We start from the raw sequence: 14,384 nt of genomic DNA on the forward strand, positions 1-14,384 counted from the left end.
TGTTTCTATGAAAAAATACTTACTGTCTTAAAAATAAGACTACAATAACTTAATCAAACTGCAGATTGTAGTTTAGCCAACTAATGCAATGGCATTAATCAAATAGTAATGACTATTACCCGAGAGAATTCATAACATCACACTTTCAGTCAGAAATACACTCACACACATGATCTATTCATGCTAAACTACAAAATTACCAAAATACTGAAAAATAACACCAGGGCCTTTTCATGAAAATATTCATTATTCATGGATTATTTTCGGCACAATATTTGCAGAAGTCAAGAGGAGATTTCATTTATTATATTTTTTTAAATGTCAACATGACCCACATATATTTGTATGTTGCAGTATTTTTGTATTATATAGGATTATAATTTAAAGAATTTCTGCTCATATTCTAAAAATGCTTTCACAAGAAATCAATCAATGAAAATTTAAATTATCCCATGTGCTGTAATATGCTACTTCTCAACCCAAATATGAACTGAATCTAGTGTAAAATAATAGATTATGTACACAATGACTTAATTAAAGTAGGTACCAAAGTGAGTTCCTATTGATAAGGGAATTAGAAGCTAATTAGATTATTGTCACAAAATTTTTACAAAGTGAATCATAAATGTTCAAGCATAGTAGACATTAATTCAATGAATACTTTATGAAATAAGAATTTAATAATGTACAATATATTGTTAAAAAATATTTAGAACAAGTCCTTATCTAAAAAAAAATTATAAACCAATGTGGAAGTTTTTTGAAAAATGATGATATTTTTGTCAAAAGTAACCTCTGCAAATCCATTTTAATTGATCCCATCCTGGATTGACTGTATATACAGACCAGTTTTATATACTGGGAAAGTACACAGTAATGGTTTTTTCAGACAGTCCATTTATGGAGTTCTACCTGGTTCATGATATTGAATTATAACAGCTGCAACTGTGAGTAGTAGAAGTACCAAATATCACCATATTTGGTACTTCTACTACTTACAAATCATACTGTTTTCATTCATCATGCACCACCATGCATGATGCTAGTCAGACTCTAACACTGTTAAAACATGTAACATATGCACTATAAAGATAAAAAAGGATACACACAAACTCTCAGGGATTTTATAAGGCCTAACATCAGTAATGGCAGACCAAGTCAAATGGTACCTATGATTCTTTATTCAGAGAATAAAGTCCTTGATGCCTATTATAATAATAATATCAGCCCTGTATTATATACTGTCCCCCAGCTGGGCACGGGTTTCCTCTACTGCTGAGAGGGATTAGGCCATAGTCCATGACGCTAGCTTAGTGCGGATTGGTAGACTTCACACACCCTCAAAATTCTAACTTCAGAGAACTTCTGAGGTATGCAGGTTTCCTAACGATGTTTTCCTTCACCATTAAAGCAAGCAATAATTCACAAAGAATACAAACACAACTTTATAAAAGTCAGAGGTGTGTGCCCTTGGGATTTGAACCTGCAGACATTCACATTGGCAGTCCGTTCCACAACCGACTAGGCTATCGCCACTTATATCATGTTTAATACTATTAATCCTTATCAATTATTGCAATCCATAACATTATAATCTTATTAACAGTTGACATGTTATCAAAAATAGCTATTTCTGGGAAAGACTTTTTAATGCTTTTGATAATTTTATAAATATGGTATTTTTTAATTGTTACATCATCAGCTAATCACTATAATTCCCATCACACCTTTATACCTGAAGGCATAGGCAGAAGCACAACCAGAGTATACTTTTTTCACCATGTATATTCCATCCCACAATGTGAACGGGGGCAAGCTTATAACCATATGATTATAATATTCTTGACTATATATGTCTGTAAAACAGTATTGTTATTCCAGGTGACAACCTTTTGCAGCTCATACAATAGAATGAAATACTTTTTGAGACATAATGTTAAAAAGACATAAAACTTAAATTTTACCATCAAGTACGAAACAAATTAGCTAGATTAAATTTATAGTTTGTGGTAGCCTTGCCCATGAATATAATGAAGTATATAGACTGTAAGGTTTTGCGAGTGTTAAGTGAGTCAGAGTGACTGTTACACTCAGCCATTATTGAAATGTACACCATGACCAACAGTGGCAGCAACTGTACAACAGAGCAAAGAAGTTCGGCAAGTCACTGGGAACTAAAAATCTGTTTTTAACCTACCATAAAAGCACATGCAAGGGATTTATAAATATAATTCTTCTACTTGGTTCTATAATAATTATTCAGTGAAACAATGGTACATTATAATTATGTCTTTATGTCAGCTCATTATCCATTCGCTGGTGATAGAATATATTTTATGTCTGCCAGGATTGTAATCGCTGTACACAGGGTGTTAAAACCCTGCATAGTGATTCACATAAGTGTGTCGCGTTTTGGGATTAGCCGGTGTACCGGTTTCAACAGGTCAGCTTAATTGTGATGACTCTGGAATGGTAATCATGTCTTGTTAGGCGACATGGTAGTGGGCCCCACACCGCTTACCATCAGGTGCCATGGGGTCACCTTGTCATAGCCATACAAATAAAACAGCTTTTGTATAATATAAGTTTAGACTGAAACATTAAGATGTGACTAGCCCAGTTGCCGTCTTTAAAGCTGAGTTTAGATTTGCATGTTCTTACAGCATTATATTGCTTAACAAGTTCAAAATGTTAAAAAAACACAAAGCAATATTTCAATTATTCTTTATACATGTGACTCGCTGCAAATATAAAAATTTGCATGAGGCAGCTAGCCATGATAATTAATATGGTAAAAGTGCTAGTGGATGTCAACTTCTAGATATCTAAACATAGATAGATCATAGATTTAAACATTGCAATACTATAGTACTTGCAGACTGTTAACTAATATTTTGCTCAGTATAGCACCACAAGTTTTATATTTATGGAACCAATAGAAGAGCTTGGTGTCTGCGGATTCCCAGGAAAATGTGACAAAATGTTTTTATTTGTATATTCCTTTGTGCAGTAGTTACATCAGAGATGAGAGATGAAAATAGGTAGGTACAATTGGTTTTAGTTTAGTTTATAATACTGTTTATGTAGAGGTGCAATTTATTTTAAAATTGACGCTACCGAAACGCAGTATTAACACTGCGAATTATATTGCAAATAAAAAGAATCCACCTCAAGTTCAATCAGTAGACAAAGCATATGCATGCATAATACAACTTCTTCTATCAACATTCGTATAAAGAGTTACTGAGGTCTTTGGACGGTAAACTTTTTGACAATACGTACACAGTGTGGAACATCGCGACCCGTCGGCGTTGGCACACTCCAGTACGGAGACAATTATTATATAGACAAAAGAATAAAGTGAAAACTCAACAGGATTTATACTGTCCCGTCTCTGTATGCAAGTCTTATCCTCTATGTACGAATATAGTGCGTCAGTTCGTCATGATGTCATCGGCAGCGAGCAATTGAAACCATGTATCTAAAATGTACAATCAACGTGAATATCTTGACAAATAAACAAACGTTGGACACAGTTTTTAACACTTTTTAATAGGAAAATACACGAATTAACTGTTAAACGGCCTAGAAAAACGATGAGATTGAATTATAAGAGTTTCTTGTGCTGAATATCAATGAAATCCGTAAAGGTGTCTTGTACGTCAAACGGTTAGGCGAAACTAAATTTGCTACTTAATATGCGGTTTTTATTCGTTAATTACGCAGCTGTAAGGATGAGGACTTCCGTATATGTAAAATACAATGGAACGTCTAATGTAAAGAAGACAAACATCAATAATATCAATGTAAAAATACCTTTGAAGAGGACATAGCCATCCGAGATCGACCTTTTGGAAACAAAAACTTCCTTACACAAATCAACACATCACACTCACATTTCAACGATCACAACTAATTTACGTATTGTAATAGCAAAACGACAGCACAATGAGGATTTATTGTATATTTTAATCGCGTAAAAACAGTCTCAACGTTTTTCAAAATCACTTGAAAAATTCAGCGATGCGCGCATGCCCGACAAAAATTTACATCACGTGACCTGTCATGGCGTCGCGCGTACGACTTTTTCGTTATTTTGCAACATTATATGTGAAGGCTAATTTATAAAAATAAATTCTTTTGTAAAAGTATGTAGATAATTCTAATATTTTTAAAATAGTATTATTATTATAATTAAAAAAATATATATAAATAGCTAATAATATATTGTTCAATGAATAACCTTAAATGGTAGATGGCGCTGTTATGCACTGCAGTAACTAAAACCAACTACAATTTTAAATTCAAGTTTCAACAGAGGACACTATTTTCGATGGGGTATGTACTTTTATTTTATTGCATTTGGCCAATTTTTTACTCGGCAATGAATTGTTAGGCCAGGTTAATCATTATTAATAAATTAATTGATGTGTATTGGTAAATTATTAATGGATTATTGCAACAATAACTGCAATGATCTTTTCAAGTTGGCGCCAAAACCCCAAATTGAAGTTGTGGTAACTGGTAACTTGTAAGTAATGCTTAGTAAATAGTAGTGTTGCAGGTTGTACAGTTTAAAATTCATGCCAGATGAGGACTACATTTTTATTAGTCCAATCTGGAACTTAATATTACATTATTTTTTAAATTCCCGGTTTTACTGTCCATACTTACGCGTCTTTTACATGGATGAATTCGATAAGAGATTGGAGGCAATGAAGTGTCCTGAATACGTACTTTGAAGATTCTTAGTTTTACTCTATGTGGACGCTATTTCACTTTTTATCAGGTGCTGCATAGTCATAGACGTGCGCGTTTAACAAATTTGACTACATTCATAGACGTACTATGTACAAGTCTCTTGGTGTCGTTGCTTTCTACGTGTGAGATCTTTTCTTTCGACCAAAGTATAAGACTAAATCAAAGAGAATTCTAATATACGGAAAACGCATATGTTTATTTACACATTTTATATAAAAACTGTAGTATTATGCCCAAAAAAGCAGTCTTTAAAATTTATTTGTATATGTGCATTCATGACCACGCAAAACGATAATGTATGTTGTATGTATGTATGTTGCATTTCTTGTGTAGTGGCAGCCCCGGGGGGGGGGGGCAACCCAGGGCCCGTGCCCCGGGCGGTGAATTTAGAGGGCGGCAAATTTAAACTTGGCAGACGAATACACATCTCATCATTAACGCAACTTTGTCTACTGAGACATCCAGTATATAACACACATAAATTATTTCCCGCGAGGCGCGAAATGAAGATGATGATGATGACAAAAGTAAAAACATTGGTGGTTGAGGGCGGCATTACCCAGATTTTGCCCCGCCTTAAAAAAATTCAAGATCCGGGGCTGTGTAGTGGTTACATTGAAAATAACTGATTCCTTGTTTCCGACAATAAACATATAGGGCCCCTTTTCTAGGTGGTCTAAGTATCGAGATATTATGGATAAGTATCAGAAAATATTTACACGGCATGACTAACAGAAAAACAATAGATTTCGGTTGTTCAATTCTATTGTGAAAATATAATAATAATATAAAAAAAACAAACGAACAAAGATAGATAAAAATTTTATAATTGAATTATGTCAACATTTTCAAACCAAACAAATACTGACACGGATTGGTTTCAACGCGGCAGGGTATAAACGTGGTTAGAATTCCAAAGATTAGAGTAAGATAAAAGTTGTGAATTTGAAGTTTGTTGAGATCTGTTGTAAGTATAAATGTATATTTTTCAACATATATTATTATTTGTTTTGCGAACAAACTCATTAGTTAATATTTACTTAAATAGTTAATAGAAGCAATACGGATACGGCATGGGGAAGTATCTCGGATAGTCCATGTCCTCACAGTCGCAGCACATCGGCCGCCGTCGCCTGCAGCGGTATACGCGCTCTGTGCATCTGCACTGCACTTCGTCTCTCTCTCGCTCCTCCTCTTCTTCCACTTCCTCGAGGTCCAGCCTCCTGCGAGCTACATCAGCTCGCAACGCGTCGCCTTCGCATGTTCCTTTTCTTCTTGCTCTTGGCGCCCTCGGAATATTTCCTTGATCGGGAACCTCAGGCATGCCAGCTCGGCCCGCTAGTGATTGACGAGGCGTTGAGAACCCTACCGGTGGTTGAATGGACATATTTTCCAGAAGAGACAGCACTGGGCGTGATATATTCTGTTCGGGGATATCCTCAGGATAATGCCTGGGAGTGAACACTGCTTGTTGTTGGGCCAACGGTGCTGCACGTTGTAACTGGCTTTGATTAGTAGGAGATTTACTGCTCATAACTTGTTGAGGAGATCCGATTTGCCGTAGAAGGACTGGACGCTGCATTAGAGACGTGCCTCCGATGCTGGGGTCTTTAGGTTTTGCTAAATTAGAACCCGCCACTCCACTAGGCCCCGCAATTGGGCTAGTGCTAAAAATACCGTTCACATTTGAAACAGTTGGCATCTGAATTACTGGTTGTGCTTGAGAGGGAACAAAAGAGTCCACACCACTAGGACCAGAGTGAAATTCTGGAATGGCACTATGCATCATAGACAAACGTTGGTCTTGTAAATCAACTAGGCGTTTCATTTCCGAATGCATGCTAGATGCAGCTGGTGGAGCTGCGACTTGACTTCTAGCACCTGTCAGTGGGTCATAGCTTGTTCCTGCGGTCTGACTTGTGTGTAGGTGTCGTGAGGTAGATCCAACGATGCTACGCCCCGTTGGACCGTAAGCCCCCTGACTTGTAGCAGCTGCAGGTTGGCAGCAAGAGGGGACTTGTTGCGAGTGTGTTTGGTTCAAAAGAGGTTTTTTTTCACGCTCTATTCCCTCTTGGATGTCTACATATGTGTGCCGTTGTACATTGGAAGGTTCTTTATGTGACATTTGTTTACTTTGTCCAGGATAACCGCTTATAGCTTGCGATCTATGGCTGCTGGCGAGATCCGGCTGACAACAGGGTGGGACTTGTGATTGCGCTACTCGAGCGTCCCTCTCACGCTGTAATTGCTCTTGAGTATTTAATAATGTAAACCATTGGCTATTAGTAGGTTCCTTATATGGTGGAACTCCTGGTATAAGATTTGCGCCTAACAAATGCGAAGCCTCATGACCAGACGGTCCCAAATTCGCCCATTCATCGTCAAAACTTTCAGGTAGAAAAATTTCACCACTATGTTCTACGGCAGAGGAAGAAAACGGTATGTGCTGGACAAACCATGGGTAAGCGACGGCCTTTTCGACTTTTTCACGTCTGTTCTTCAACCTGTTTATGAATTCATCTATCAGGAAGGACAGGTTGCCTGCATCTTCCGGCTGGGTAGTGAACTTTTCTAGGAATTTTGACAATTCGTTCTTTACTTGTCTCATAGCTGAGTTGTCACAGGAATTGGGTTGTTTCTCTATCTCGTGGATCTTCTTGGCGAGTGAGGCTCGAAGTCTTCTTTTTTGCAATTGATCAAAATGGGAATCGCTTTGGGCAATTGGCAAATCTTGCAACCACTGAGCAATTTCTAGGCCTAAAACTATTTGGTCACCCTCTTCTTGCAATGCATCTCTAGAAGGTATCTCTACTTGTAACATACATTTTATTACTTTTATAGTAAAATTATCTATACCTTCGGTAATCCGTTCGTTGCCCGGTAATAGTTTTGCATTTTCGTAGAGCTTTTGTATGGAGATATTTACTTTATAACGGTGTGCCTCTGCTTTTGCCTGATTCATGTGTTCATGTAGCCGGTAAAGTATATAGTCTTCAATAAGGTTTAAAATAAGCAATTCTTCAAATAAATGTGCAGTACTCTTCTCTCTATCTTCTAGTTTAGGTCGCGGTGGCAAAATGCATGTAATAGCATCCCAGAGTCGATACTTATAAGAGGTAGAAGCGTTTATATTTATTATCGCTTTTACAAATATTACGATGTGTTCAATGAGTTTCGCTTTAAGTAACGGTTTTGTTTGATCTAGTTCTTGGGAAGAGGGAAGACAGGACAGTAATTCTTCTATCTCTTTGTCTAAATAGTCTTGTAGATAAACTTCATTTTTAAATTGCGTTGGGTTCATTTCTACCTTGAGGTAAGCTACTAATATACCATTGAAAATGCCGTTCTTAAGTTTCGAAGATAACTCACGTTCTTGCACGTTGTTCTCTGCGATGGGAATCTGATTGACCCAATCAGATAAATAGGCCCTGAACCCTTCATTAACCTTTGATATTGTAGGTCCTGTCGTGTTTAAATTTTCTATAGGGGACACAATATTTGGATATAAACTAAATCTTCTACCTTGGGGTGTATGAATAACCTCTCCTGGTTCCACCGAAACCAATGAATATGATGTTGGTTCGCTCATTCGTCTGATAGTTGAAGGACGTTTTTTTGAGCCTTCGGATAAGCTCCTTCCTCTTCCCCCTGATCTCGCAGGTAATTGGGTAACATTATAAGGAGCCTTAGATGGTGTTGCTCTGGAAAGAATAGTGCTTGTTACTAGAGGTGTATTTTTGGGATATTCTGTCTTGTCTGGTGCCTTTAATGAACTATCGGGTATGTTCATAGCCGGGACTGGTATTTTTTGTATTTGCTCCATCAATTCTGGTGCCCGTTCAAGTGCTTGTTGCATAGCCTCGTCCCCTACCAATTTGTTTATCCATCGAAATATTTGAAATTTCAAATATTCAACCTCATCTTCATTCGACGATAATGAGTTATTCATGCCAAGGAATCTGTGCCTGTCCACTATATCCCCAGCTAAATCATTGATTGCGACTTCTCTAAAGCCCTTCTCGTTTTCATCGGCTCCTAATATACTCGTCCACCAAGCTTCAATTACTTGTGTAAGTTGATTCGTGTACTGTTCTATGAAAGCTTCCACATCAGCCACAGTTATTGGTTCAATACTGATATTTCCTGGATCGTTTGAGAGCATTGAGGCGTTCGGTATTGTATTTTGGAGTATTACAAACGTTTGCTGTTCAGCTCTTTCCATATTAAGTGCACTAAAAGTACGCATGAAACTTTTGAATCGTTTGACCAAAGTGTCAGCCAATTCAGTGAAATAACAATTTGGTAGTTGACTTGTTTCCCGTAATGCTATTGCTACGACTTCTTTAATTTTATCGTTATCTCCCCATTGCAACTCATCAATGGAATCTATCAGTACATCTATAAGCTCCGTCTCGATATCTCGGATGCTTTTTGCATTTAAATTTAAATTAAACTTATTCATAAAAATCAGTAACTCCTCCTTGACGAAACCTCTTACTTCTTCTTCGGTTGGTTGTATTAGTTTTCTAAAGGGAAAATAGTCAATCTTTTTATTTCGAGTTGTTCTTGCGCGTCGCTTATATTTCTTAAATTGTCTGGAATTAGTATGTAGAATGTCTCTAATTTTGTTAGCCAGTGCGTCTGCCAGGTTATTCAACTGTACATTTCGATCACTATCGTTCGCGTCAAACATCACTTCTTCAATCATCTGCATTATCTCAGATTTTGATATCATATTGGAATTGCACCATAATCGTCTAAACTTTGCAGCTAGGCAACTCACAGTATGATCTAAATTATGTCGTTCAAGAAGTTCTGAGCTTTGCGCGTATACTTCTCGTAACCAATGTTTAATATTGTTTTGAGGGCTGTCGTCGGTTGGTACGCTGATATTTCGAGTCTGGCCTCTAAAAACATCGGAGTTTTTGGCTTTTCTACAATTGTTTACACAGTGCCTACAAGTTGATCTAGCTTTAATCCAAAAAGGAGCGCTTTTGGCATGATCTTCGATGCCCAAATTGAGTTTTTTTCGATTCTTTTTAATTTTTCTAACGACTTCATCCCTAAAAGCTTGATACACTTCATCACTGTGACAATCTATGCTTTGCAATAGTTGTAGCATGTCTGTTCTGAAGTCTTCTGAAGACTTGCTCTTTATCCTACTGTGTTCATTACACTGTTGTTTATCGACAGCGCTTAGCAACCCTATAGAGCTTGATGTGGATTGAGCAAATTTGCGGGTTTTCTCTGTGATATTTTTTGAGGTTATTTGTACTGATTTGAATGCAGATCCTGTGGAACCGACTGCGAGTGATGCTTCTGGGCAGCGCTGGGTAATGGAGCATATCGGTGACAGAGGGACGGCTACCTAGAACACCGGAGTAGATTGTAGCTCCAAGCCATAAAGACCATATTATGATAAAGCATCTATAAAGAAACACACATTTCTTTTAGACGGCTCCACACGCGGCAAGGTCGCTACTTGTCTGGACATCATTTCAACAACTGCTGGAAAATAATGTTAAAAATCTTCAAATTTAATTGGGAATTAGCAATTTATTCATACTTTAAACCTAAATTTTTAATACCAATATTTACCTTGAATTTTCGCTGAAGTTGAATTCTGCAATATAAAGCAAAATTCAAATTAATATGTTTTCATAGTGAGGAACTTACTCAGCCTTTTGGTCTAGTGTGAAATGCCCTCAAATTGTTAACGTCAATTCATAAAACCAGCCGGACTAGAAAATATTATTATATACCCGTTTCGCAAAATTTCTCAGGCTATCCCGTGTGCTATTCGAAACATCTCGTAAGTATCGGGTCTCAAAATTTCTGCAAAAGGCAGAAGCGTTCAACTCCGGACACATGTCACATGTCTTCGGCCTTTCCTCTCTGGTGAGTGACTCATCAGTATTCACTCTGGGTCTTATAGTCACTTTGGGCTCATAACCACTGTGATGCGTGGGTGACGCTCTAGAGTCTCTTTCAAATGAATAATTAGAGTTGCATTCTGACAATCTGGTGGATGACAAACGACTTTTTGCGAAACATTTTGATACTGAAAAAGAAATAATTAAATTATCTAAATTATAGAGAAGTAACTTAGGCAAATGTTTTATTGTTTTTTTTTTTAAATCCTTTTGAGGAAATACTGGTATGTAACTGACCGTTCTTGGCCTGCGTGTAGTTGACGAGCCTCTCGACTATTTCCGACCTCTGTGGCGACATGTTCGAATACTTCCTCAAGGAGTTGGCGAACGAGTCGGGCTCGTATGAGGGTCGCGGAGTACATGATTCTGGAAAATTAAATCACTGATTGAATGATATTCTGTTCAGTTTCTGCTATTGACTGGAATGTAAGAAATGTTTCTTATAAAGATGGGTTAGGTGACTGTCTTCGTACCTCTGTCAGGCCAGGACATGCCTTCTCTAAATTGAGTGCTCAGTCTAACTGGGCTGTATTTCTCGCCGCTGCCGGTGCCACCCACATTAAAGTTATCGTGACCTGAGAACATACGTAACCTTGGCACCGTAAAATATAAACAAAGCAAGGTAGAGCACTCTTAGTTTGAGTCATTAAGATACCGTTATTCTGGTAGGATCACTTAATTTGTTCCTCACCGGGAGTCAACTCGGCACATTGAGGGGGTAACTCAGCGAGATGATTTGGCGGCGAAGTCGAGCTGACGTTGCAGTGTTGCACCTGGGGATAAGCAAACGACGTGATGTAAGCTGCCTGAATTTGTGACTTGATGCACTTGCAGTTTTCTATTCAATAATCGTGACTGCACTCGACTTACTTTTAATGCGGTATAATATATTATAATCAGTTTTCTTTGTTATCTGCATATTTGATTAAATATATTTTTTTTAGGATTATTTGCCCTTTTCCATGATGTTTAGAGGAAATAATATTAATACCTTGTACATGCTAGCGTACCGTCCGTCGGTGGCCTGCACAGAGGAGTCGCAGCGCAGCGGCGGCTCCGTGCACCCCTCAGACATGGCACGTATCGGTTCCGGCACATCTCGCGACACGTGGATACACGTCGGCGTCGGATGAGCAACTGATGCTATAGTTATGATATACTTTTCTGTTATTCTTACATACCTACATACATAGTAACACGCCTCTACCGCATAGGCAGAGACTATGGATTGCCACTTTGCATGATTCTGGAATACTTCTCTCGCTTCCTCCACTTTCATCAATCTTTTCATGCATTCCCATTGGTTCAGGGTCTCTTATTCTTCTTTAATAAATTTTGTGAAAACATTTTGATACCGGAATTGGGCATGAGGGTGTACCGCCTGCAGCCGTCCAGTACAGTGACGGCAAGCCCTGTGTCCCGCAGCTCTCTCACCACGGCCACCATGCCGTCGCCTCCCTCCATCGCTCTTAAGTCACAGTCTGGGGATATGCTAGAAGGGAAATTAACGGTCACAAATTGCTCCTTATCCATAACACTTACGAGGAATGCCATAATTACCGTCATTTTAAGCAATATTAAGGTGTAGCATAGGTCCAGGTATTAGCACGCTTGGAGTTCTACCACGTGTGGCATGGGCCTGGAATTATGAAAATGAAGTTATGAGGTACAAGTGTAATAACCACTCTGATCGAATTGAGTCCATACACTTAATATAGATTAGCAAAATAGACAGTACTATTTCAAGAGTTTCAGCACAAAAACATACTGTCATCATGTATAAAATTCAATAAAACACCTAAAACTTCGAATTACGAAGGTGTATGGTTATTATCTATACTATTATATAAAGCTGAAGAGTTTGTTTGTTTGTTTGTTTGTTTGAACGCGCTAATCTCAGGAACTACCGGTCTAAACTGAAAAATTCTTTTTGCGTTGGATAGCCCTTTGTTCGTGGAGTGCTATAGGCTATATATCATCACGCTATACCCAATAGGAGCGGGGCAGTAATGGCTAATCTCAGGAACTACCGGTCCAAACTGAAAAATTCTTTTTGCGTTGGATAGCCCTTTATTCGTGGAGTGCTATAGGCTATATATCATCACGCTATACCCAATAGGAGCGGGGCAGTAATGGTTAATCTCAGGAACTACCGGTCCAAACTGAAAAATTCTTTTTTGCGTTGGATAGCTCTTTGTTCGTGGAGAGCTATAGGCTATATATCATCACGCTATATTTAATAGGAGCGGAGCAGTAATGGCTAATCTCAGGAACTACCGATTCGAACTGAAAAAATATTTTTGTGTTGAATAGTCCTTTGTGGAGTGCTCAAAGTTATATATTATCACGCTATGACCAATAGGAGCGGAGCAGTAATGGCTAATCTCAGGAACTACCGGTTTCAACTGAAAAATTCGTTTTGTGTTGGATAGCCCTTTGTTCCTGGAGTGCTATAGGCTATCTATCATCATGCTATAACCAATAGGAGCGGAGCAGTAATGAAACATGTTGCAAAAACGGGGAAAATTATGAGTTTTGAGAGCTTCCGTTGCCTGCGGTGCGTAAACGGTTAAAGTTATGCAACAACGATGTATGACGGGATTGTTTCACTTAAAAAGTTCTAAATAATATAACAAAGTCCCTCGCTGCATCTGTCTGCCTTAACGTGTTAAACTCAAAAACTACCTAACGTATTAAGATGAAATTTGGTATGGAGACAGTTTGAGACCCTGGGAAGAACATAGGCTCCCGGGAAACTACTATTTTTATAACGGAAAACTTTAGCCTGAAAAACTTTATAACGCGGGCGGAGCCGCGAGCAAAAGCTAGTATAATATATAAAGTAAACAGTATATTTCAGTAAATGTCTAGAATTTTTCGTGCACACTCGTTATTAAGTAAATCATGATGGTACATTAATCACAATTGTTATAAAGTATGTTTCACTTACTCAATTATTTAAATTAAATACGTAAATTTACAATCAAATATAAATCATTGTCTAGATTTTGATCTACTCTCCGTCGAATTGAATCAACATTGACACATCGTGACAATAATTTCGAAGAGAATTGAATACTACGTTCTTAACTACGATAGAAATAAATTGACAGAAGGATATTAAACTGAGTATGTATTAAATACTGAGATTAAATATTACATTCAGAGCCATTGCTCAGAACATATTATTTGAGATAATATTACATGGAAAACAATGACAAGCTTGTCTTCTGAGATATTACACTTAAAATATTGTATGCTTTCGAAATGTAAATGTTGATATATTGAAACGTATTCCCAAAAAAGCAAAGTTGTAAAAATCTAGTTTATTCTTAGAGCATATTTCATTTCCATATCACTACATAGTATAATCCATATATTATAATTCTCTTTGTCTTAGAGTTTATTTTTCTCTGAGAATAACCGTCAGCTAATTCCAAGCTCTATATTTTTATTAAACTAATAGAATTGCATAAAATCTGTAAGCTGAACTCGGCTACTCTCAGCTTCAGTCAATGGTTTGAATGACTCGTCGCATGGTCTCGGCCTAGTTCCGTAGCAGTATATTATTATACTTTATGTTTTTATGCGCCAAAGAGAATACAAATACTACGTAAGATTATGCGCAAGGAACAAAGAGAGTTCGCAACACTGCTATACAAATAATTACTTCCTCTCACTCTTGCTACG

The 14,384-nt window shown here is 37.6% G+C and overlaps 2 protein-coding genes across 7 annotated transcripts in view; both read right to left on the reverse strand.

Moving 5' to 3' along the window:
• LOC115444535 (CLIP-associating protein) overlaps nucleotides 1–4,071 on the reverse strand; it is a 34,290-nt gene extending 30,219 nt beyond the window's left edge. For all 4 annotated transcript variants that reach the window (XM_037439805.1, XM_037439804.1, XM_030170347.2 and 1 more), the window contains exon 1: nucleotides 3,817–4,071. The gene's annotated coding sequence lies outside the window, so the exon portion shown is untranslated. The remainder of the gene's footprint in view (nucleotides 1–3,816) is intronic.
• Nucleotides 4,072–5,623: 1,552 nt separating this feature from the next.
• On the reverse strand, nucleotides 5,624–13,750 carry LOC115444538. 3 transcript variants are annotated; one of them, XM_030170351.1, is made up of 11 exons: nucleotides 13,645–13,750; nucleotides 12,255–12,333; nucleotides 12,050–12,186; nucleotides 11,686–11,837; nucleotides 11,386–11,467; nucleotides 11,168–11,269; nucleotides 10,932–11,060; nucleotides 10,524–10,822; nucleotides 10,360–10,384; nucleotides 10,205–10,266; nucleotides 5,624–10,129 (listed from the first exon to the last, which is right to left on the reverse strand). In XM_030170351.1, the coding sequence occupies exons 3-11, from the start codon at nucleotides 12,156–12,158 to the stop codon at nucleotides 5,810–5,812; spliced, it is 5,280 nt and encodes a 1,759-aa protein (XP_030026211.1). In that variant the 5' UTR covers nucleotides 12,159–12,186; nucleotides 12,255–12,333; nucleotides 13,645–13,750; the 3' UTR covers nucleotides 5,624–5,809. The 3 variants fall into 3 exon arrangements, with proteins under 3 accessions (XP_030026211.1, XP_030026210.1, XP_030026214.1); XM_030170350.1 differs by having other exon boundaries at nucleotides 10,205–10,269; XM_030170354.2 differs by lacking the exons at nucleotides 11,686–11,837; nucleotides 12,050–12,186; nucleotides 12,255–12,333; nucleotides 13,645–13,750 and having other exon boundaries at nucleotides 10,205–10,269; nucleotides 11,350–11,441.
• Nucleotides 13,751–14,384: the final 634 nt, after the last annotated feature.

The sequence above is a fragment of the Manduca sexta genome, chromosome 18 (assembly GCF_014839805.1).
Source record: "Manduca sexta isolate Smith_Timp_Sample1 chromosome 18, JHU_Msex_v1.0, whole genome shotgun sequence".
Taxonomy (NCBI): domain Eukaryota; kingdom Metazoa; phylum Arthropoda; class Insecta; order Lepidoptera; family Sphingidae; genus Manduca; species Manduca sexta.

Coding starts and splice junctions, on each gene's coding strand:
- LOC115444538 (XM_030170350.1), bottom strand. CDS start 12,158: ATGGAGGGAGGCGACGGCATGGTGGCCGTGGTGAGAGAGCTGCGGGAC. Junction 11,061..11,167: donor CATGTCCTGGCCTGACAGAG/GTACGAAGACAG, acceptor TTAATTTTCCAG/AATCATGTACTCCGCGACCC. Junction 10,385..10,523: donor TGAGAAATTTTGCGAAACGG/GTATATAATAAT, acceptor TTTATATTGCAG/AATTCAACTTCAGCGAAAAT.